Here is a 26,858-nt window from a genome sequence, read left to right on the forward strand (position 1 = left end):
CATGCTTAAGAGTGAATATTTCGATTAAAATTTGTCTAAAATGATTTATTTTAATATTTCTTATAAAAATATATTTGAAATCTAGATAGCAAATTCGAAGGCTAATAAGTAAATTATGTTAAAATTTAAAAAAAAAAAAAGAATTTGTTTGATGTTAGAGCGTCAATGAAACAAGTTGTACTGATAATGATAAAAAAAATCTTATATATTAATACTCTAGCAAGTTTTTTTCTGTCATACCCTTATCTTACTTATGCCTTAATAAACTTCTATGAATTATCCCTCACTTTCAAGCTTATTATGTTTAGGTTTGACGAAAAGTATACACACGGTCTAAAAATGTAACGCTTAGGAAAAAACACGCTAGACAGAGAGAACGTAATTCGGCACGAGTCGAACTAGTACATATAATTGTAGTTTAGTTATTAATAATAAATATTAAGTAAGTTTTGTTATTTAGTAAAATGTAAGTTAAATAATAAATAATTGATTTATGAGTTTTAATCAGTTCACTTACAATCAATAATTTTTATTGCATTTGTATAATGATGCGACCTTAAACATATAAAATCTAAATGTTTATATTTTTAAATATTATTGGCGTCTAAACCACCTCTAACTTAGTATTTATATTAGTTAGTTATTATTATATAGAACATTAATTAGAATACATATACAGATGGGTATGGGTATGGAGGTTAGCGGGCCATGCTCGAGCATCGGGCCTCGAAACAATGGTTCAGAGCACCTAGCCAAATAGACCCTCTATATATAATAGTACTCTATCCCCGCTACGCTTTTCAGTGGCTATTATAACCAACTGATGTACTGAAACCCAGGATCTGCCTAGCGCTGAGTTTCCTAATTTCTTCTGGTTCGACTATGGCCGGACCAATCCATTTCCTTCGCTGCTGTATGAGCGCCGGGCAGTAACAGAGAAAGTGAATCGATGTTTCTTCTAAATTTTCTCCGCTTCTGTCACACGCGGGAGATTGTCTCTTTCCAATCTGATGTTGGACAGGTTATCATGCCCTGTGAGTAACTCTACGATGACTCTAATATCAGCTCTGTTTAGTTTCAAGATCTCCTCGGCTCTGTTACATATGCAGATACAATTTAAAGATGATTCTAAGAAAATTAGATTTTTTTGGGAACGTCCTTAAAACAATAATTTGTTTGCGTTGATTAGTTTCGATGAATTATTTTAGAAATTATTTGCACTGTGCACTTGCATTGGTCGTAGGTAAACTTTACAATATTCTCAGCACGCACGAATGCATCCATCATTGATTGTCTTAACTGAACATTTAAAAATTCCTTTGTCAATAAAAGAATCAGTTCAACAAGTATCTGGAATGTTTTATTTTGTTTTGTTTTATTTAATTCATTCAAATAACCAACAACTTTATAAATAAATCATTTTAATTGTTTGCAATTTTTACTTCACTCGACTACAGTTCTCTCTGCAAAGTAACTAACTCAAATATTTGCACCTGCTAAGCGAATTATAATAACTTCAAATCATTTGGATTGCACACTGAAAAACATTATCCAACGTAAACATAACAGATTCATTTTTATTCACTTCAAGGTAAATTTTTTTATATGGTTTATACAAATTTAATTAATCATTATTTTTAAACGCTATGAAAAGAAATTTTTAAAATAAACAAGTGAAAACAAACAATTGACTGAGTAAATTGTTTAAATACCATATATAGATTGTGTTGAATACTCTGTCACATTACACATTCATGTATATCACACACATATAATTGATATACCCATATAATACATAATATACATTTTGCGCATAATTAGCGCTCTCACGGGTAAACAGTGATGTTTACGAAAAAATGTTTCAAACAAAATTTGTTTATTTTTTTATAAGGAACATTTTTTACATTTAAACTTTTGTTCTATCTCTAACAGTTTACTCGTCAAGTTCGAAAATGTTGCTCATTTACGAACTTCACCTCATTTTTTACGCCCTGAGCACGCTATAAAAATTTCAGCTTGATATCTCTTTTCGTTTTTGAGTAATCGTAATGACAGACGAACAGACGACAGACAGACACACAACCGGAAAATGAACTAATTAGGTGATTTCATGAACACCTATACCAAAATTTTGTTCATAGCAGCAATATTTTTAAGCGTTACAAACTTGGGACCAAACTTAATATACTATGCATATATCATATATACATGGTATAAAAATTTAGTACAAAGTTGCCGACGGAACCAGTTCAATTGTTCATTCAGTGTAGCTAGATAGTCCAATTAATCTACAGTCCAATATTTTTGACAAAATTGCTATCAGAAAACATATACTTAATGCAAAATTAAGACTTAAATGATTTCCTCATAAATGCCATTATCAAAACTGAACCATATTGAAATGGGACAATACGGGAAGCACCAGCTATCAAATAAAAAAAGAACCATCAAATCGATTCATCCAGTCGAAAGTTGTAACAAACATAAAAAAAAAGTCTAATTGAGAACCTTCTTTTTTTTTAATCGATTTAAAAAACATGGAATTCATATTTTCTAAATTTTGAACTCACTTTTTCAGTGTAAAATTTTCATCCAACTAACCTGGATGAACATATCTTTCATTAGATTCCTCGGTACAGATTTATTGATTGACAAAAATTCATAACTTTTTAACTATTTTATATTAAAGATTTTGAAAACGATTCAAAAATACATAAAAGATTTGTATAAAATGCAGGAACCTAATAAATTCAATCAGTAATTCTATTTCCGTACAAAAATAACATAAATTTATGAATTTTATTTATTTATTTTTTTTAAGTTAATTTAAAAGAAAATAAAAATTGTATGACATTTATTTGTCAAATTGTAATTTATATAAACCATTGAGTTTTTATTTAATATTATAGTGCTATAAAATATTGTAATGTATGAGTTTGGAAACTGTCTACGAATTATTATAAACATTCATGTAATAAAGGATGTTCTACAAAAATTCGTAGCGTAGGAGAAACGTTAGCTAAGCGAATTCTCTCAAAGATTGAAAAAAATAACACATTGTCTTAATATCGAATATTCTATTTTTAATTTTTCAATCCTTTTTATTTCGAAAACTAAGCGTCTAGAAAAAAAATCATAGAAGTACTTTTTTTTATTTTTTATTTTGAAATAATTCAAAATTTGGTACTTTGGGCACTCCTCCACCCCTTGTTTATCGGCCGAACCTGACTTTTCTAATATCAAAACCCTTCTTGATACCAAATTTTATTCAAATCGGACTTAAATTGCGACCGCTAGATAATTTACAGACAAATAAAGGCATAAATAAATTTTTGACATCTAGTAGTCATTTTTTACATCTATTTGGTAAGATCGATGACCAATTGAAGAAATTTATTCAAAATTCCATCAGCAGTACAAAAATAAAAGCTTCATTTCCTTCGGAAATTCTCTAAAAAATAGATAAAATAAAATAAGACAAATAAAAATAATGTCTGAAACTTTTATCAGTAGATTTTCTCCAATAAGAATATCCCAGGGTAGAATATAGCATCGAAATTTTGTCCAATTTTGATAAACCATGTATGTAATCCTACTAAATTTAGGCCATATTTTTCAAATTTATGACCAAAAATAACCTAGCTCTATTAGATTTCAAGAATGTGGAGGTCTTGTCCCGGAATTAAGCACATAAGTGATAACTAGCGAAAAACTGACATCACAGCTGAAAATAATGACCCAAAATTAGTGGGTTTCAAAAAAAATTCCAATAAGATCGGATCAAAATTGCCTGTGTTATTTAAAAAATCGAATTTTTGAACTTGATGACGTCATCAAAATTCAAAATATTTAATTTTGCTCTATTACATTGAAATTTTATCCAATTTTGACAAACCAAGTATGTAATTCTACAAAATTTGGGCCATACTTTTCAAATTTGTGGTCAAAATTAACCTAGCACTAATAAGTTTCAAGAATGTGGAGGTCTGGTTTCGGAATTAAGCACTTAAGTGATATAAGACCTTTATTTATAGCATGGTAAATGACCTTTTTCAATATCAACACAACCTCTCACTTTTGCGACTTTTTAAACAATGTATGATAATAAACAATAAATAGTAATTTTTACACTTTTAAAGTACTTCGGCCACATGCTATACGGGCTAACAACCCGATAGTATTGGAATCGCCCATATGTGACTACGGGCCTGGCCCGGGCAGTGAGAATTCTTCCCCTTAACTGATAAAAGAATTTAGTCACCAACCATATGGTCTAATTTTCAACATAATTCAATTTTGAACAACTCTTTGCTATACAGTTCTTTTTTCGCTGGAGGAAATCATTCATGACATAAGCGTTTTGTTTAGCAGCAAAAAAAACTACTGAATATTTGACGTAATTTGTCCAATTTTTAATAAATTTAATTCTGAACAGTTGTGAAGGTATGAAATTTTCTAAATACAAAATTTACTGCCCTTTCTGGCCTCGTTACTTATGAGACCCCCCATAAGTAAGTATACATACATAAGTTTTTTGAACACATGAGTGTAGCAGCTGCACAAATAAACTGAGAATGTCAATTTATATGATTACTGTTTCATTTTAATATTTTTGTATGATACAAATCATCTCATCACATGCACACCAAAACACTTTTAAAAAAAAACTTTTGACACAATCCTTTAAGCTTTTATTTTCAATTTTTTCAAAAACATTTATTGTACCAGAGGTGCTAGAAATTCATTGATAAACTTTATATTATGTTTGAAGTCCTGTGATATTTTTGTATGATACAAAGTATCTCATCTAGTACCCGAGGGTATTGATAAACATGAGATTTGAGTGACACATTCTTTACTTGCTCCCGGCACTATTTTCCTGCTCGGCGGGACGACAGTTGACACTTGAAAGTTGAAGCTTTAAAATAAGGAGTAAATCATGAAATTTGATAGAGGAGTAAAGAAAATATCGCCCACGTACGTTTAAAGGTAATCAAAAAAATCGAGAAAAAACCGTAATTTTGACCCAGAAAACACAAAAATCGCGTTTATTTTCTGATTGGATATGTAATTTCTGAGAAAATCGCTTTTCGTATGCGATTTTCGTTGGTATTTCAGAAAATACTCAACCTAACGTAAAATGAACACGATTTTTGAACTTTTTGGGTCAAAATTACCTTTAATACTGAGTTTTATCGAAATTGGAGACAACAAAATTTTTTCGATTTTTTGAAGGGCCCTTTAAAAAAAATCGAAAAAAAATTTTTGAGGCCATGAAGATATGACATAATTGTCATGAAAACAATATTATTATTTTTTATATGATATTATAATTATTACTGCAGGTCACGAAATTATTATATTGATAAAAAACTAATTAAATAATATTAGAAAAAAAAATTTATAAAAAAGATAATAAATAATGATAATTAACATTCATCTTTATGATATAGTAGACACATATATACCGGGTGTCAAGCTAAGTTGGCTACATATGGAAAACTTTTTTATTATAAGGTTTATAACCAAATAAATTTATTCTTTAAAAAAAGCTCTGCTTTCAAAACTATTAACATTAACATTCAGCTATTCACTCTTGACAAAGAATGCCACAAAGGTGTCCACAAATTGAGAAAGTTCCATAAAATATTTGATAATTTTCACTTGGTACGAATAAACAGAATTGAATTTTGTTCAAAAATTCAAGGTATAACTTTGGATATTGCACTTTGTTTAGTAAAACAAGTTATTAAAAGAAACAAGTGAAAACAAACAATTGACTGGGTTAATTATTGAAATACCATGTATAGACAGTGTTGATGACACAATCATTCGTTTTTTGACGACACGTAAGTACAGAAAGATATCCACTTTTAGATAGCCACACATTCATAACTGATATTCCCATATAATACATACTACTTACCTCGTGGGTAAACAGTGATGTTTACAAAAAAAATGTTTCCAACAAAGTTGCTTAGTTTTTTATAAGGAACATTTTTTACATTTAAGCTTTTGTTCTACCTCTAATGATTTACAAGATAGGTCCTACGGACCCAAGACCCAATTGACACATGTTGCTCATTTACGAATTCGAACTCACTTTTTACGACCTAAGCACGCTGTTAAAATTTCAACTTAACATCTTTTTTAGTTTTTGAGTTATCAAAAGAAATGGACTAATTAGGTGATTTTATGACTACTTATACCAAAATTTTATTCCTAGCATCAATATTTGTAAGCTCTAGTTACAAACTTGGGACTAAACTTATTAGTAAGTATACCTTGATATATTTCATATATACATGGTATAAAAAGATCGATTCACATTATATTTATTTCTTTGCACTATACTGTAGTACCTATTTATAGGTAATAAATAAATATTAAAAATAATAAATGATATTTGCATATTAATAATAATAATAATAATAATAAAATATTGTGCAACACACAATATTCATATTGATATGTAATTATTTATGTAAATTAAATAAAGAATACAGAATAAAACAGGTGTGCATAAATTAATTAATAAATATATTTATAAACACAAAACTATATTATATTGTTTATGGTACCTGTACCTGTACCTTAACTAATCCAATCAACCCTCTAACTTTCTATCGTCAACACAATTATATTAAGTATATACTCTAGAAATCGTTGAGTACGGTATCGAAGAAAAGGTAATCTGACAAAGTTGGAAAAATTTGAAAAAAAAAATTAATTAGGTATATGGAAAATTTTATCAGGAAATCTTTATTAACTTCCCTAAAATTTTGAAAATCCCCAGTTTTACATATTTCCGCGGTTTCAAGGGCTTTATATCCGAATCAAACCTTTTCAATATGATGTCTGTGTGTGTGTTTGTGTGTATGTGCGTATGTTTGTTCGGATTATTTGGCCTCGATTATCTTGCGAACCACTTCTGACATTACCACGTGACTGGGCTATTCGATTTTCAGCAGAATTAATTGAGCCGTTTATTAATGGCAATACAAAAACTGAATAAACAGAATCTGGAAAGATCTGAAAAGTGGATAAAATACATCATTTATCTATGGAGATAATGATCGTTCCAGTATAAGCTCCGGTTAATGTTCGAAGAATAATCTATGAAAGCTAACAAGACCTTTTTTTTTTTTTTATTTTTTCCTCTGGGAAGTTAGTCGTGTGGACTACAGGGGTCGCACTCACATGACTTCAGTACCACACCGACTATGTACTGTCAATTTATTAAAAAAATGGGAATATTTTTATCCAGGTGTTCCCTTATATCTACGCTTCTTAAAAATCATAGAGTTTTCCTATTCGAGATAATTTCTTATAATCAATATTTCAATTAGTCCGTCATAGATGGCCATAAATCTTAATTAGTGAGCTTTAATTCGTGAACTAAACGCTTTAATTCGTGAAGTAAAAGGTATTATAATTTGTGTTGTGTTGTGTATTACGCGGCGTCATTAAATGGTAAAGAATACCAAACACAATCACCTCCATCCAAGTCTTACCTCCACCATTGTATCGTATCGCATCGCATCGCAACACGATGACGATGATCGGTGAAGTGAGTGTATGACGTAATAAGGTAGAATGTTTTAAGGCGCATAAAACCATAAACCGGTTACGGGCATCATAGTAATAATAATAATATACCTTTTAGTTGTATGTGTGGTAGAAATCAGCAGCTATGAAATACGTCAATTATAGTTTAGTCTAGTTCTTAACTTGACATGTACGTAAATCTCGAAAAATAAGTTTAATCGAGGAAAATGCTTCAAATGAAAAATGTTAGTTTCAAAGGCACACAACATCCTTTATACAAGCATTGAGTTCGATCTAAGTTTTAAGGTTTCAATTAAAACTTCACTCTGATTCATACCTGGCAAATTCTTCTTTATAAAAACGCAAACCAAATAGTTTAGAAAGTAATTGTTTCCAAAAATTTAGCCTTTTGCACGTTTCTTTATTAAATTTCAAACAAAAATGGTCCTTTTAGAAAGACAAACCACTTGTATTGGAAATTACGTAGAGTGTTTCAACAATTAATTCAGTCAATTGTTTATTTTCACTTGTTTTTATTTAAATATGATATAAAAGAATCAAATTAATGCTGACAAATCACTCACTAGAAAATATTTCAACCACATTACAGAAATAATAAATTGTAAGATGGAAAACCTGTTGAAAACTTGTAGTATTATTCAAGGGCTTCTTTTAAACGCATAAATTTAGGTTTGCATTATTTGTATTCATTAACTTTTTCACATTAAGTCCTTATAAACCATGATATGTTATTCTCTTCTTAGCTTTAGATATAATTTTCAACGAATATTTAAGATGGCATATTTGTTTTCGCTGTTTTTTGGTATCTAACGTTATGGAGATCTGTTAGAGACGAGTTTCTTTTATTTATTTGCAAATTTTACAGTTTTGTGAATATGAATAATCTTTATATAAGATATAAATGTAATCGAAACAATAATATTTATATTTAGATAGGTGGAACAAAATCACCAAGGTGATAGATTCTTTGTTAGGAATTTCTGATGTGTTTTTTTCTTTGAAAACGAGTTTTTATCATTCACAAATCAATCTCTAATCGATACCTAAGCATGACATACTGGAAATTAAAATCAAGTGAAAACAAACAACTAACTCAGTTAATTGTAGAACTACCATGTATAGACAGTATTGATTCCGAAATCGTTTGTCATGTAAGTAGCTAGCCATACAAAACTGTTATTCCCATATAATATATACTATATAATACGCACCTGATTTGCGCCCTCATGGCTAAACAGTGATGTTTACGAAAAAGTGATTCAAACAAAAGTATTTTTTTAAAAGAAACTTTTTTTACATTTAAACTTTTGTTCTATCTCTAACGGTTTACAGGATAGATCCTACGAACCCAAGACCCAGTTGATGTATGGTGCTCATTTACGAATTCCACCTAACTTTTTACGTCCTTAGCACGTTATATTGAGCTTAATATCTCTTTTCGTTTTTGAGTTATCATGTTAACAGACAACCGAAAATGGACTAATTAGGTGATTTTGAGCATTACAAACTTGGGACTAAACTTGGTATACCTTGATATATTTCATATATACATGGTATAATTATGTAGGTAAAAGATATTTATGTCGAAAAATTTCATGAAATAATTAATATTGTTAAATAAGTTGATCTGAATAATGTGGTTACATTATTTTGTTAAAAATGAATAAATTTACTGATTTAGAAGTCTTCGAATTTTCAACCTTGGTGATTTTGTACCAAGTGTATTACATTTACAATATTGTTTATAAATCTGTCATTTACAACATTCTTATTAAACTTTAGAATAAATCCAAACGCAAGTATAACTTATTATCTCTTTATTATTCTTGTTGCGTAATTCTAGATGGCTATAACAAAAGTACTACTTCGAACACAAAACTGATTTTACTGATTTTCTCACACTAATAAGTAAATCTGGCGGTTTATAGCCTAGCATGCTGTAAAATTGAACAAGCTATAGTACTTAAGCAAAAAATTATTTTTCATACAAATCGAAAATCATTGATTCATTTCATGGAAATCGAAAATAAAAGCGCTTATGGATTCATTTGCAGAGTTTAAAAAAAATGATTCAATTAATTATAAATATATTTACACAATTATATTAAATTCATGATTATATAAAATAAAATAATATTTAATTTAGCATGACAATTTTAATTTTTATTAATTTTATTTATTATTATTAATAATAAAGTAGACATAACAGTACAATAGTCGCTACCTACATATGAGGGACAGCTATAGCTTTTGTTCTGCTTCTAAAAATATGCTATTGCATTTTAGGGCAGGTGCTGGAGGGAGTTCAATATAAAAAATATAAAGTAATCAGCAAGAAGAATCATTCTTTAGTTTTTCATCATTTCTCCAAAGATTATTAGCATTTATCCAAAGTCCTGGATCAAATAGCAAACAATTTAGAATTATGTGGTGGATCTTTACTATCCTTAAGAGTAGAGTTTGGTGCGACCCTTGGGGTTCACTCGAATAACACTCCAGCATAATAAATAGTTATAAAAAAAAAAAAAACTCGACAACTCAGCCGACTCAAAAAAACTCGAACGAATGTTATGAAATTCTTTTCGGGTCATATTGCCGTTAATACGGTGTTGAAAATTTCGATTTCGAAAATCGGACCCATCAGGTCCCAATTAGGGCTGAGGAATTAGAATCTAAGCGTAGCTAACACTGATTTTCTTTTAAATACAAAACTGAATCTAGCGCCTGCACTAAGTAAAGAACGTTTACTGCCCCTATAATAATACAGTATCCGGGTTTTTAGTTGTACAAAACTTAACTCAAACAATTTATATTATTATTTATAGCATTGTGCATCCCTGGAACCAAATGAATCATTCAAAAATAAACTTTTAAGTACTTCACTTTAACAAACATATACAGGCTGACCCGTGACTCGAGGGACATAGCTTAAGAGCGTATTCTTTGGGTAATTTTAAGTCGAAAGTAGCTTTTATACTTTTGTCCAAAACTCTATGGTTAAGGAGTTATGAGCACTGTGGAATTTAACCAATAAAGATATTATTGAGTTAAGTAGTTTAATGTTTAAAAAATTTTCTTTGTATACAATTAGACGGACTATTTTCGACAATTTCGACTTCGTTGGAAAGATCTTGATGCACGGGACGTTGTGCATTAGCCTTAAGAAAATTATCTTTTTCTGCCAGTTTTTAGTAACAATTTCGTTTTAGTATCGAAACATCTTAAGTTTACTCCTCTTAAATATTATCTATAATAGTGCACATAACTCCTTTAACTATTGGGTTTTGGACAAAAGTATAGAAGGCACTAATCTTAAGTATATAATCCTAATCCAGCAAAGTAACATTTTCCAAATTGATTACTTGTTATAAATTATTAAAGCATCTAATTTTGATGGATTTGTGGTTGAATTAATTTCTCATCATCTTTCATAGAAAATCTAATTAAAAACAGCTTCAAACAAAACCATAAAAGATTTTGCTTGACTCATCATTTTTGTCGAAAAGAATTTTCTTCTTTGTTTAGTAAATAAATATATTTATTCTATTTCTATAACGTTGCACTACGTTGCGTTGCGTTGCGCATTACATTCCTTTGTTCTGTTACAATTTCAGAACTAATAAAATGTAAAGAGGGTGCACAATATATAGGGGTTGTTTGTGTTAGATTGAATACGTCAAGAGAAGAGGGTTTCATATTTGACAAGGAATAAAATGAAATAGTTTTGTTAGGCTTATACTACATATATAAACTAGGGTTGTCTTCAATGTAATCAGCTGTCCAAAAGGGATCCTTAATTTTCCTATTTCCTCCTCATTAAAATTTTACTAAAGCAAAAATCCACAAAGTTGTACTATCCCCGACTATTTTGGATATAAACTTCCAAAGAAGAATTGCAAAATACTAAATTAATCTTAGTTACTTAAAAGTTTTGAAGAAAGTGGGGTCCTGGTACCAATATTTCGCACAAAAACGAATGTAAGCTTAAAATTAACATCAAAAATGAAAAGTTTGGCCTAAAATTAGTGGGTTTCAAAAAATATTCCATTGAAATTGGATACTATTTAGGTGTATTTTGAAAAAAATTGATTTTTTGTACTTGATCACGTTATCAAAATAAATAAAAATTGAACTCTAAAATTTTGGGTATCAATATCTCTAAAACTATGGTACATATCGAAAAATTTTAGTCTTGATTTTTCATCCAATTTTTCGCAGGTTCATCCATCCTCAAAATTTGAAATGTAATTCTCAAATATTTCCAGACACTCAATTTTTTGGAAACATCTGTAATAAAATCTTCAAAACGTAAAATTAGTATTTTTCCAATTTAATTATAGCAAAGATATTTCATTTTTTTAACGTTTTTCGACTTACTTAGAGAAAAAGCGATCCGTCGGACAAAACAAAATAACTGGACAAAAAATTAAGATTTTGGCATGACACATTTCCTTGTCACCCGCACTCGCTACGGTACTAATAAAATAAAGTCAAAATACAAAAGCTGACGAACTAATCACAGGACAATAGAGCAACTTTGATTCATTTTGATTGTGATTCGTAAATAAATGAGTTCTTTTGAAACGTTCGGAAACCCTAGTACACATTTAATTATTATTTTTTTTTGTAAAAGAACACATAATTAAGTATATTGGGGGATTTCTAAATATGTATGTAGCAATTTTATTCGTAATAAGGGAATTTTAATTGCGCATGCTATTAAAATTATTAATTTCAATTTTAGTAGCAATTTTAAATCTTATTTATAACACATTAACACTAACTCATTATGTGTGTAGTTTTAAACTATAGCTTGTTAACTAATTGGCCAGTATTTTTACGGTGGTTTAAAAAGATTCGGTTTCTTAATTTTGTTAAAAGACTATGCGGTTTTATATTATTCGGCATTAATATTTACAATAAACAGGTAAAACTTATAGCTCAGTCGCATAAAATATGAAAAGTTTACAACCCAACCCCCATCCCCCGAAACATCGACAGAAACCTCCCAAAATTACGTGTTTCAATTCTATGGCAATGAATTATTCGGTGTTAAATCTTATGAAAGACATCTGAAGAAAGATTTGTTTATTGCAAATATGTCAAAAGTGATTAGAAAGAATTTTATAGAAAATTTAGATTATTTTTACCATATCTTCGTTTGTTTGTGAGATATTTTCAAAAGAGTAATTTTGGGGGTAGTTTTTAATATTTTTCTAGCACCTTAATAGAAATCAATATTTTTTAACTATGTTTACATCAAATTTATGTCAAAACGAACTTATATTCAAAAATTCAGGCTTATGTTTTGATGGTAGTTTAAATCTTCATTTTATTGAGCGAATCAAAGTAGTTGGTTTAGCTTAGCTTACACCATATTTAAGAGTGAATATTGTATATCTGTACATTAGTACACCCTGTATAACTATGAATCATCCCCTACAATAAAAATAATAATAATATACAAATGTGTATGTTTTCACATAGATTCACTAACGTACCCTCTTCAAAAACGATGTATGTACGTGGGAGGATGACATTTGTGACGGTCTAATGTTGTTCTAGATCGAGCGATTTTAACCCGAAAAATGGAATAGTGGATAACAGTCTCTCCGTGATACTCCAAGAAGATAGCACGCACCCCAAAATGTGAATTTTTCATAAAACGCTAATTTGATTCGTTTGTCTAATTGAAAGTCATGACACAATTAAAAATTATGACATCAGCACATCACCAGATGCAAATTTTCATAAAATGTAGGTGTCATTTGCCTGACAATAATTCGTAGGAAATTAATATTTACTTCAGCAACCCCAAGATTGAATTGTCAAAAAAAAATGCCATTCGTTAGGTAAAGGTTTATTCACTTAAAAGTTTTGTTACAAAGTTTGTTTTCTACATTTTAAGTTTTCAGAACAAGGACCAGATTCTACCCCAACAAACTCTTGATTTTTGATTAAACTCTTGATTTGACAAACTCTTGATTAAAGGGCGTTAATGAGGATATATATTAACGATTTAAAGATAATCCTAAAAAAGCAAGAAAATTTGACGCATGTGCTGAACGCGTGAGAAAATTTCTTATCACGGGACTAAAAGATTACCGAAGAACGGTTGATGCGAGTGCTGAGGGGTAAACGAGCCACAGAAACGCTTGGTCGCTTATTGTTATTATTATATAATTTTCAAATTACATGTAGATATAGATAGATTTGTTAATCACACTAAATTAAAATAATAAACATTCTTACAATTTTTTAAAATGAAGTCATCGAACTGAACGAAAATTTATACTTTTATTCACAAAATATTAATGATAATAAAAATATAAAATTTAAACAAAACACAATTAAATTCTGTGTCTTTTATTTCATTTTTATGAAGTTTTATTTAACAAAAATGTTTTTGTACAAAATTTTATTAACGATTTCTTTCTTTTGTGTGTTTCCTGTTTACGAAAATTATAAAATTATGTTAATTTTTATTTTTATTATCTTCATGTTTTTATTGCTTTACAAGCTTAAAATTTTTCTTTAAATGTTAAATTTTGTATTCAAAGACTAATTAAACATAAATTTATCCACACGTTAAGAAATGTATGGCGTTTATTATAATGCTGGTAGTATGGTACAGGGACAGATACTCAAAAAGTATATGGTAATACTCTCAATAATATTGCCGTAAAATCCATAACTATGCCTTATTTACAATACTGAATGGTATAATAACTTTGGCGCCACTTATAGTAGTAAACAGGGCAATGCATATTGTTTTTCCCGCTATGATTTTTGGGGCGTTAATCAATACGTGCAGGATCATTTTTTATTACAATTTTAATCATATCTTTCGAAATCCACTCAGCGCTTACACTAATATTTTTTAACTAACATTGGCTGCGAAAGGACGTCCTTAATATGTGTTATGTATGTTGTATTGTAAAAGGATTGAATACCATCTTTTAGTTATGTTACCTTCCTTATGCATCAACGCACGTCTTCTTCAGCTTTGTCTTTGTTTTATTTCTTATTAACATTCACTTTTGTTATTCTAAACAACGATGAACGAACGCTTCGGTTGCCTCCTGCATGTTATTATTGTTTGTGGAATGCTTCAGACACGTCTAACGTCGTCCCATTGCTTTGTCAGAGCACCACGTTACCGACAATTATTATATTATTGTTTTGTTACAATACAAATAATACAGTAAATGAACCTTTTTAATTGCAAACTATTTCGCGTAAACAAAAAGGAAAACACTCCCAAATTTTACATCTTTTATATCCAGATATCGAAAAATTGTATGCTCACTTTTATAAAACATTTATTTTTTTAAATCTGTGTCCCTACTAGCGTGCTCATACATCCTTAATTAGTCGGGCACATCAGTTATTTTGGTTTGTTTATTTCGACCGTTTTGTTTTGAAGAAATCTATGAAAACATATCATCCATCTACCGTTTTCCCAATGCCTACTTTTGAAGTCATTTATTTATTTAAATAATCAGGCAACCCTTAAAATTGCCATAGTGCTCGTACATCCTTAAAACAATTTTCTTCATTTTAGAACAATTTTTTTTTATAGTTTTTTGTTTATAATAATTCCATATTGATTAAATTTTATGATATACAATAAAAGTTGTTATTATCCATCCATTGCAATGGATTGCATCGTTATCATTTATCGACTATATCTATCTATCTGTAAAGTGTACTTCTGTTTTTCTACTTTAAAAAACAGCAGCTGTTTCCTATAAAAAGTCAACTTTTATAATCTTTATGACAGAGTATTAACAACATTAAAACTTACTTGCATGTAATAGACCGTAAGTCCAACTCTAAATCATTGACTTCTACATTGTTTACATCGAAAAAATTGAATATATCTATCTAAATTTTTGAAATGAAAACTTCTATAGGCACGTTAGATAATTTTTGGTGGGGTAAAATCTTATCTATTCGTGGTAGCAATGCTACGTTATTTCTATTATCATCGTCATCTGAATTTTTGAAATGAAAACTTCTCGTCAGCATCGTCGGCAACATGCTATGCATATACCTACAGATATATCACTGTAACCTAGGAAACTAAATCTTTTGTCAATTAAACAACGATAACTATGTAATAAAAATTAAAGCTGTACAAATAATTATTAACTAAGTGATTCTGATCTTTGGTAACTTCTGATTACTGTTCATAGATGGTGATACTATGATTTGTTTATATTCTATAATTATTATTATTATTATTATTATTCTTTATTCACAAGCAGTAAAAATAATCTGGCAAAATTTTGAGCTTCATTTTAGGCTCACGGTCTGTATATACCTGTGACTAACTTTTATTATTACTACAATATTTTAAGTAGTATCACCTGTTAAAATAGCGATAACTATACTGACTGAATCCATTCAGCTATAGTTTAACAGATAAATTAAAGGTAAAGTAACAAAAACCTAGCTTTAATTTATTTGAGCAAATGTTAATTATTTATAAAAATTGTTAATTACTTCTATTTTATTACTAATAAACTTTTTATTTAAATTTATGATATTTTTTCATGAAAATTATTTGTCTAGCGTGTTTTTTCCTAAGCGGTACACTTTTATGCCGTGAGTACATTTTTCGTCACATAATAAGCTTGAAAATTAGAGCTGAATAATGGAATTTGATAAAGTAATAGGTAAGATAAGGGCCGAATAGAAAAAAAAAACTTGCTATAGTTGCTAATATTATTAACACAATAATTTGTGCTTACTTCACTAAAACGTTAGAAAAGATTAAATTTTGTTAATATTATCAGTTTTTTTTTATTTATATAAGCAGTAAAATGTGAATTCCATTCGTGAAGTACAGTTGAACCTCAGTCAATATGGTATTAGAATGTTTGAAAAAATACTAAAAATGTTGATTTTCCTAATAAAAAGCCACAAAAAACTATAAACAAGTTTTCTTGCCATAAAATTAAATCAAATTTGAAACCATTTTTAAACTCCTGATTTTTATCCTGTTTCATTTGAGGTTATTAAGTGATAAAAAACAGTTTTTCTTGTAGCATAATCTGAATTAAATAATAATAATAGTAAGACGTGATATTGCACGTTGAACTACACATAAGTCATACATAATAAATATTTAATATATATAAAAACAAGTTTGAATTTTAAACTTTTTGTTGTGAAATTTGTAAAATATTTGAAGTTAAAAGTTTTTAAATTAGTCAAATTCCAATTTAGTAGATAGTTATTATAAATGTTATTTTAACGTTTTAATTTTAAATACCTTATGAGGTTAATTTTGTTACGCTTTTTTTTATTGGGTTTTTGCAGTCAAAAAAAATATACTAATTTCTGCACTGATCTACGCACCAGAACTTTGAAAATAGTCTAACTGTGAATACGCATGATGCAAAAATGATTTTATTGTAAAGATTTTTGAAAAATCTTTACAATGCTCTACCAAATATAGTTTAGCTCAAAATAAGTCGATTTAGCTAAACATGCCCTAGTAAAAGTTGCTCCGCTTTGTCGCTATACGCTCTTGAAGTTTTGGAAGTCTTGAAGCAATTTTGAAATTAACTTTAAAACGGATAGTGTGATTTTGATAAAATTTGGTTCATACAAAATAACTCATATTAACCTTATAAGTAATATTCTTATAATTCATAGGCGTAAAATCCCCCAAATTTTTACGTCCATAAAAGAAAAGAAGCATTTTTTACTAGGGTTATATTTATACTTAATCCAGTCATAAAGGACCTAAATTTATATATTTCGACTTACTTGGATCAAAATTTCAATTTTTTGTACAGTCATGGCACTCTCGATGGAAAATCGAAAAAATTGCAAAAAATTTTTTTTCTATCAAAATTGTCAAATTTGATCATTTTTGGCTTATTTATACTTAATCCAGTCATAAATGACCTAAATGTATATATTTCGACTTACTTGGATCGAAATTTCAATTTGTTTTATGGTCATGGCACTCTTGATGGAAAATCGAAAATTTAAAAAAAAAATTTTTCTATCGAAAAATGTCAAATTTGATCATTTTTTGCTTATTTATACTTAATCCAGTCATAAAGGACCTAAATGTATATATTTCGACTTACTTGGATCAAAATTTCAATTTTTTGTAGTCACGGCACTCTTGATGGAAAATCGAAAATTTTCAAAAAAATATTTTTCTATCGAAAAATATCAAATTTGATCATTTTTGGCTTATTTATACTTAATCCAGTCATAAAGGACCTAAATATATATATTTCGACTTACTTGGATAAAAATTTCAATTTTTTGTATGGTCACGGCACTCTTGATGGAAAATCGAAAATTTAAAAAAAAATTTTTTCTATCGAAAAATGTCAAATTTGATCAATTTGGCTAATTTATACTTAATCCAGTCAAAAAGGACCTAAATATATATATTTCGACTTGGATCAAAATTTCAAGTTTTTCTATAGTCATTATATATAAGATAGACTAATAAAATTTAAACAAGTGACATAAGCGAATATGAATGAAGAGGCCCTTTTTGGGGAATGCATATTTTATCCCAATGTTTTATTAATTTAATGACGTGTAAATCCTCTAAGCTTGTATGGTGGTAGCCTAGGCAACGCCACAACTAAAGTTGTCTTTACACCCTACATTCATAGAACGAGAATGTATTTGATGTCTCCTTTAGTGTGTACACAACAGTAAAGGAATTGTCTCATAGCCTCTAGCAATCCTCGAATCAATAATAATACTGATAGGCCAGTACCAATGTTTGAAATAGGAAAATGTTTATCATGTAGCGAGTCTAAAAGTGCCTTTGCCACGCAGTACGGAGTACAAAGGAAAAATCATCGAATTAATAACTGGGTAGAAATTTAATTAACGTTTTAAGTTGTGTGTAAAAAAATAATGCTCTAGAAACGAAATAGATAATTCAGAAATTATACAACTATTAAAACAGTATTAATTCAATTGATTCTTTTAATTGATATCAATATTCATTTTTTTAAATTTTATTTATAAACAAAAATATTAAACCTTTATTATTTACTATGTAATTCATATACAATAAGTATTTTATACCTTTTTGACAAAATGAATAAAAATAAATTACATAACAAAAATTGTTGTAACCAGTTTTTTGTATTTTGATATAAAATCATAGCAAAGATAGGTAAATAAACCAAATTTTAAGTTTTTATCAAAATAAATATTATTTTAAGAAATATAAAATTATTTAACAACCACTAAATTAATTATTTAAATACTCTGAGCATATTTATTCATGTAATTATTAAAAAGGTGGATTCTATATGTGACTGACCACTCCAAAAATCAAAATTTTTCTGATAATAAATAAAGTAATTAATAATACAGAGTAATACAAATAAAATTGGATTAAAATTGTTGTTACTATTAACATATTCGCTGTTCATTAAAATATATCAAAAACATACCATTTTGGCAATTTTGATAAACCAAGTATGTAATCCTACTAAACTTGAGTCATACTTTTCAAATTTGTGATCAAAATTAACCTAGCTCTAATAGGTTTCAAGAATTTGGAGTCCTGGGCTCGGAATTAAGCACATGAATGACAGCTAGCAAAAAACTAACATCATAAATGAAAAATATGACCCAAAATTAGTGGGTTTCAAAAAAAAAAATTCCAAAAAAATCGAATCAAACTTGACTGTGCTCAAAGTACTATAGTGTTGGCACCATACTAAAGTTTTTTTTATTATAAAAAACAGCGATATTTTTTTTTTATTTCATGGTATAATTTTTCATGGAATCACCCCAATAATATATTAAAAGTTTGTCCTAAGGATTAGATAAAGTGTAAGCTTAATTCTCAACGGGTTTTCACTTAAAAACACACATAAAATGCATGCATTCATAGACTATACAAGAACTAAACAATACAAAATACTGATAGAATTTTATTTGTTTGATTGTTACAGAAAGGTGCGGTGGCTGCAGCCGGCCTGTGATGCTGGGCAGCCCCGCCGCAACGGGTCCAGGAGGAGGAGGTGACCGTGCAGCCACCCTCTGGCCCCCAACACCACCCGCATCTATATATCCACCATCACATCATCATCCACATCATCAACAACATCATACAACAGTCAGTAGTGGCATCACTACCTCTGTGGGGGCCACACCACTTGCTGCCCCCGCTTGCATCTCTAGCGGTACTAATAATTCCAGTACTGCTGAAGGTTAGTATTTTATTTTTTATTTCAAATTTATTTTATACAGGATTATTCATGGTTATCGATACGAAAGATTAAGGCTAAAAACACTATTCATCCGAAGGGAAGAAAAAATCATATATACTGATTTCTGTTGAAATACTTTTGTCAGGGTTTGCAAAAGGGTGACTGAAATAGAAAGTACAATATCGATACCTTAATTCGCAAACCAGCTACACTTAATACATTAAAAAATTAATATTTCTCCCCTCCGAGGAATATGATATACATGGTATCGCTAAAATGTCTTTACGCTCTCTACAACGCTCTAACAGATATATAGAGTAGCTGAAATATTTAGCTAAGCATGCTAGTAAAAGTTATTCCGTTTTGGCGCCATAAGCTGTTGAAGTAGAAATTTGGAAATCATTTTTCTTTCACGACTTTAAAACCGATAGCACGATTTTGATAATATTTAGTATATATGGTGATACTGTTTTTTCATATAAAACAGGTAATGTCAATCTTTTAAGTATTATCAATTCATGGGCGAAAAATGTGGGGTTTTTGGTAACTGAAACGAATTAAAGGATTTTAGGATTAAAGGAGGTAAATGATTTTAAGTATGGAATTTTGATGAAGTATACTGTTTTCTACAAAAACCGTGCTTTTCATAAACATCGATTCTCATGGTTTAATCAAAATTTCTCTCACGACCACAACACTTTTTAACGAGTAGTTTTCAAGTTACGGGCAATTAAAGCTACACATATAACATATTTATTGTACGTATACGATTAGGAAAAAGGTTTCGGTGAAAATTGTTCTGCTCAAAATCTCTCATGACCACAAAATTTTTTTTAATCAGTATGATTCAAATATCATTTTAAGGTGAGTTAGAAAATGCTTTACAGAAAGTCATTTTCCTATCATATATTGCGGGGTTCTTTGAAAGATTTTTTTTCCTATTCAAACAATTTGATACTTTTTTGGCAAAAAGAGTAGCCAACTTCTTTTTGTCAAAAAAAGTTGGCAACCCTAACTGTAACTGTAAATATAACACTATCAATAAATAATTACATAGATACATTTATACTAAAAACTAAACTATTCATTCATAGGCTTATTATATTTGACTATTATTTATATTTATTTTAATTTCAGCATTTAGCCGATACGGTTTGTATTCGGTATTCCCTGGTGGAGCAGCAGCCGCCGCTGGAGCATTCTATTCACACGCTGCCGCCGCCACTGCGGGAGCGTTCGGACGTCCACCGACTGCTGCCACATACTACGCACAACATAAATGTAAGTATAATATAACTATAACATATTATATAATAGCTTAGCCAGATTATAAACCAGATAGTAAAATCATAATTTTTCCTCCAAAAAAAATAAAGAAAGAAAGAACCGAAATTTATACCAACCCGAGCGAATTAACACAGGTTGAAGGTTTGGTAGCTTTAGTGATAAGAGGATGAAATTGTGGCGACGATATATACAGTGTTCTCAACCAAAGTATTAAGGAAGTTCATTCACCAACCTGTTTTGCTATGTGCGTTCATAGGGAAACAGTATATAAATTTTGAAATTTTTTCAACTTAGGTATCCATGCAAATTTTTAAGAGAAAAATCATTGAAAACCGAAATAAAATAAATCGAGATATTGTGAAAGTTTTTGATAATTTTCACTTCGAACAAATGAAAACAAACTTTTTCTTCTTTTTTGGAAACAAAAAATCTTTTGAAAGTTGATCTTTTCCATTATTTGCAATCGTCATTATCGACCATGAATTTTAAAGGGCTCTGAGATATTGACTAACGAAAACAGTTTTTAATTAGTTTTAATCCAACCTGTAACTTAAGGATGTATGAGCATGACAACAATGTTTGATTTAAAGGCTCAAAATTTGTTTGTAGGTAGTCTTTTACTCAAAGAATATGTTGTTAAAATTTCAGCTTAGGTATCCGTGCAAATTTTTAAGAAAAAAGTCATTAAAAATCGATATAAAATACATTGGCTCTTATGGAGGAATCTCAAAAAACGACATATTTTGGAAGTTTTTGATAATTTTCATTTGGAATGAATGAAAACAAATTAAAAAAAAACTTTTTAATAGAAAGTAAACATATTAGCAATGAATTAGAAAAGAAAAAAAACTAAGTGTCACCTTCCATATAAGGGATGTAAGAGCAGGGTAGATTAAGGGTTGAAATTATTTTTATCTTATTTTCAACTTTGATGATGAATTTTGTTATAACTTCATGAATGTAGACGAAAAATAAGAATACAATTTTTCGATATGTGTCTTGGTTTTCGAAATATTGAAAGCTAAATAATTAAACAAAATTTTCAATTTTCGATATTTTGAAAATTAAGCCAGATATCGAAAAATTGTATTCTTACTTTTCATCTTATATCGTCAAGTAATAATATTAATTTAATATAAATATTAATAATATTTAATCATCAAAATTGAAAATATCTATTTTTAAATTTGTGCCCCCACTACCATGCTCATACATCCTTAATAGCGTATTCTTCGTATAATTTTAAGTCAAAAGTTCCTTACATATTTTTGTCCAAAACCAAATAGTTGAGGAGTGCGTGCCCGGGACCTCTAGACAGTTGCTTTCTCTTCTTAATTCTTAATTCCAAGCCTGATTATAGTGAGTACGAATAAGATTTTGTAGTATAAGAAAGTATAATATAATGTATTATATTATATTAATTGTCCACTATATAGGTATATAATTAGATAGGTACACTCACTGTCAGAAAAAGTGCCACAGTTAAAACATTCTAAGCGTACGCATCATATGTTATGTTATAATAGTAACACTTAGAATGTTTTAAAACGAGCATTTTTTGTGACATTGAGTATAGGTAGGTACTGTACTGCATTGTAGTTATACATGAAATAGGCGTTCATTAAATTTAATGTAATATGTAAGTATAGAAGGTATACATATTATAGGAAAAGGTTTCAAGTCATGCATTCAAATTCACAATAGAAAATTTTACTGTACTGTGTTAAAGCACTGTTATTCCCTCACACTATTTTTTTAAACAATTTAAATATGAAAAAGTATCGATAAAAACATGTGAATCATGTCACATCAGGTGTGATCCATGGTACATTATTATAATATATCTAAAATCTCCACTCTTAGTTAAATGTTTGTGAAGATAAAAAGACTTATTTATAGCATAATTGTTTTATTTTATATAAACTATTATAAAATTTACAACTAGCTTAACTTCAACTGCAACTTTTAGTAGTACAACACGCGGTGCAATGCAAAGTAATTCAATATAGAAGAAATCAATCAAAAGATTCGATATAAGAACTAAAAAGCGAATTCTATTCACGAACTATACATGTCATTACATTACTTACTTTTACAATTTATACCATTTACAAAGTATTTCAAAAAATATCTGTCCCTTTTGTAACTTAATTATGATTTGACAATTATTTAAGATTTATAATGTTGTAAATGTGATCTAAATTGTACAACCACTCTAAAATATCATTCTGTAACTTAATATAACATAGCATTTGATTAATGACCAACTAAGTTTTAGGAACGTTCATCAAAATTTCATCTCTGGTTCTCAGAATTAAAAAAAGTGCAAAATTAGTGGGTTTCAAAAAAATTCCAATAAGATCGGATCAAAATTGCCTGTGTTATTTAAAAAAATCGAATTTTTGAACTTGATGGCGTAATCAAAATTCAAAATATTTAATTTTGCTCTATTACATCGAAATTTTATCCAATTTTGACAAACCAAGTATGTAATTCTACTAAATTTGTGCCATACTTTTCAAATTTTTGGTCAAAATTTACCTAGCACTTATAGGTTTCAAGAATGTGGAGGTCTGGTTTCGGAATTAAGCACATAAGTGATAACTAGCGAAAAACTGACATCACAGCTGAAAAGAATGACCCAAAATTAGTGGGTTTCAAAAAAAATTCCAATAAGATCGGATCAAAATTGCCTGTGTTATTAAAAAAATCGAATTTTTGAACTTGATGACGTCATCAAAATTCAAAATATTTAATTTTGCTCTATCATATCCAAATTTTATCCAATTTTGATAAACCAAGTATGTAATTCTACTAAATTTGGGCCATATTTTTCAAATTTATGATCAAAATTAACCTAGCTTTAATAGGTTTCAAGAATATGGAGTCCTGATGCCGGAATTAAGCACATGAGTGATAACTAGCGAAAAACTGACATCACAGCTGAAAAGAATGACCCAAAATTAGTGGGTTTCAAAAAAAATTCCAATAAGATCGGATCAAAATTGCCTGTGTTATTAAAAAAATTGAATTTTTGAACTTGATGACGTCATCAAAATTCAAAATATTTAATTTTGCTCTATTACATCGAAATTTTATCCAATTTTGACAAACCAAGTATGTAATTCTACTAAATTTGGGCCATACTTTTCAAATTTGTGGTCAAAATTAACCTAGCACTAATAGATTTCAAGAGTGTGGAGGTATGTTTTCGGAATTAAGCACATAAGTGATAACTAGCGAAAAACTGACATCACAGTTGAAAAGAATGACCCAAAATTAGTGGGTTTCAAAAAAAATTCCAATAAGATCGGATCAAAATTGCCTGTGTTATTAAAAAAATCGAATTTTTGAACTTGATGACGTCATCAAAATTCAAAATATTTAATTTTGCTCTATCATATCCAAATTTTATCCAATTTTGATAAACCAAGTATGTAATTCTACTAAATTTGGGCCATATTTTTCAAATTTATGATCAAAATTAACCTAGCTTTAATAGGTTTCAAGAATATGGAGTCCTGATGCCGGAATTAAGCACATGAGTGATAACTAGCGAAAAACTGACATCACAGCTGAAAAGAATGACCCAAAATTAGTGGGTTTCAAAAAAAATTCCAATAAGATCGGATCAAAATTGCCTGTGTTATTAAAAAAATTGAATTTTTGAACTTGATGACGTCATCAAAATTCAAAATATTTAATTTTGCTCTATTACATCGAAATTTTATCCAATTTTGACAAACCAAGTATGTAATTCTACTAAATTTGGGCCATACTTTTCAAATTTGTGGTCAAAATTAACCTAGCACTAATAGATTTCAAGAGTGTGGAGGTATGTTTTCGGAATTAAGCACATAAGTGATAACTAGCGAAAAACTGACATCACAGTTGAAAAGAATGACCCAAAATTAGTGGGTTTCAAAAAAAATTCCAATAAGATCGGATCAAAATTGCCTGTGTTATTAAAAAAATCGAATTTTTGAACTTGATGACGTCATCAAAATTCAAAATATTTAATTTTGCTCTATCACATCCAAATTTTATCCAATTTTGATAAACCAAGTATGTAATTCTACTAAATTTGGGCCATATTTTTCAAATTTATGATCAAAATTAACCTAGCTTTAATAGGTTTCAAGAATATGGAGTCCTGATGCCGGAATTAAGCACATGAGTGATAACTAGCGAAAAACTGACATCACAGCTGAAAAGAATGACCCAAAATTAGTGGGTTTCAAAAAAAATTCCAATAAGATCGGATCAGAATTGCCTGTGTTATTAAAAAAATCGAATTTTTGAACTTGATGACGTCATCAAAATTCAAAATATTTAATTTTGCTCTATCACATCCAAATTTTATCCAATTTTGACAAATCAAGTGTGTAATTCTACTAAATTTGGGCCATACTTTTCAAATTTATGAGCAAAAATAACCTAGCTCTATTAGATTTCAAGAATGTGGAGGTCTGGTCCCGGAATTAAGCACATAAGTGATAACTAGCGAAAAACTGACATCACAGCTGAAAAGAATGACCCAAAATTAGTGGGTTTCAAGAAAAATTCCAATAAGATCCGGTCAAATTTGCTTGTGTTACCAAAAAAATCGAATTTATATACCGAAATTCTATATTTTTTAACTGTTGGGTTGGGTTGGGTTGGTATTAAACCAACCAACAAATTGAGAATCAATTCTTGCATACACGGTGTATGATACACCTTTTTTGAAACCCTCTGTAAGACTACTATTAGTAGGTACATGGTTTATATATTACTTGTAAGTACGGTATATTTGTATTTGTATAATGTTTCACTAAGTGAAGCATGTTATTACCGGAAATCTAATGTACCAGACCTACCTGAGATTCGACCAACACAAATTACTTCACTTTCAATATTCATTTGATTATATTCATTGGAATATTGAAGGTATTAAATTAAATTAAATTAAAATATAAATAAGAAGGAAGTACTAAGAATGGCTTGGACCCAGTGTATTTCTGGCAATAAATGGACTCAATGGACATAGCTTAAGAGCGTATTCTTTGGACAATTTTAAGTCGAAATTGTCTTATATACTTATTGATCCAAAACTCAATAGTTAAGGATTAATTAGGAGGAATAAACTTAAGACATTTTCGAGTAAAGTAGTATAATATTTTATTAATTAAACATTTTCCCTCGTACACTACTACTAGAAAAGACTATTTTCGCCCATGTTTAGGATGTCTTTTAGGGAAGTTTTTGCTGTATGGTACGTTCTCATTTTTTTTTGGAAACATCTTTAAGTTTATATAAAATAATTCGTTTGGTTAAAAGCATACAGTATGCATATCATCAATGTAGTTAATGTCGTCTCCTGAGCCATTCGTAGTCGAAGTCAGACCACACATATAACTGACCATGCAACTTCTTACCAATAGTAATGTATTATTGTTTGAGTTCTTACTTTGTAGCTTACTTGTAAATAAAAATAGTGTTTATTTCCAACGAACAAACAGATTCCAGCATGCAACGCTCTCTATCGAGCATTCGAGTATAGTTATCGCTCTCCTTTTTTTTTCGTGTTACATATACGATGGAAGTAAGGTTAGGGTAGGTATATTGGCTGTCCAACTTACAAGATGGAAGTGTGATGAAATAAAATACAGCATCATTTTTAAGGACTTTCCCAAAAAAATGAGTGTATGAAAATATTTGAGACTTACGTTTCAAATTTTGAGGGTGAACTCTATTAGAACCTGGGAATAATACACGAAAATTGAGCGAAATTTTTCTATAAAT

General features: G+C 29.1%; 1 protein-coding gene across 2 annotated transcripts in view; it reads left to right on the plus strand.

The window, feature by feature from the left end:
• LOC123294507 (protein winged eye) overlaps positions 1 to 26,858 on the plus strand; it is a 55,726-nt gene that overhangs the window by 4,498 nt on the left and 24,370 nt on the right. For both annotated transcript variants that reach the window (XM_044875558.1, XM_044875559.1), the window contains exons 2-3: positions 19,530 to 19,787; positions 20,925 to 21,068. In XM_044875558.1, coding sequence (XP_044731493.1) covers positions 19,559 to 19,787; positions 20,925 to 21,068 — 373 coding nt within the window. In that variant the 5' untranslated portion in view covers positions 19,530 to 19,558. The remainder of the gene's footprint in view (positions 1 to 19,529; positions 19,788 to 20,924; positions 21,069 to 26,858) is intronic.

This window comes from Chrysoperla carnea, chromosome 3, assembly GCF_905475395.1.
Source record: "Chrysoperla carnea chromosome 3, inChrCarn1.1, whole genome shotgun sequence".
Classification (NCBI taxonomy): domain Eukaryota; kingdom Metazoa; phylum Arthropoda; class Insecta; order Neuroptera; family Chrysopidae; genus Chrysoperla; species Chrysoperla carnea.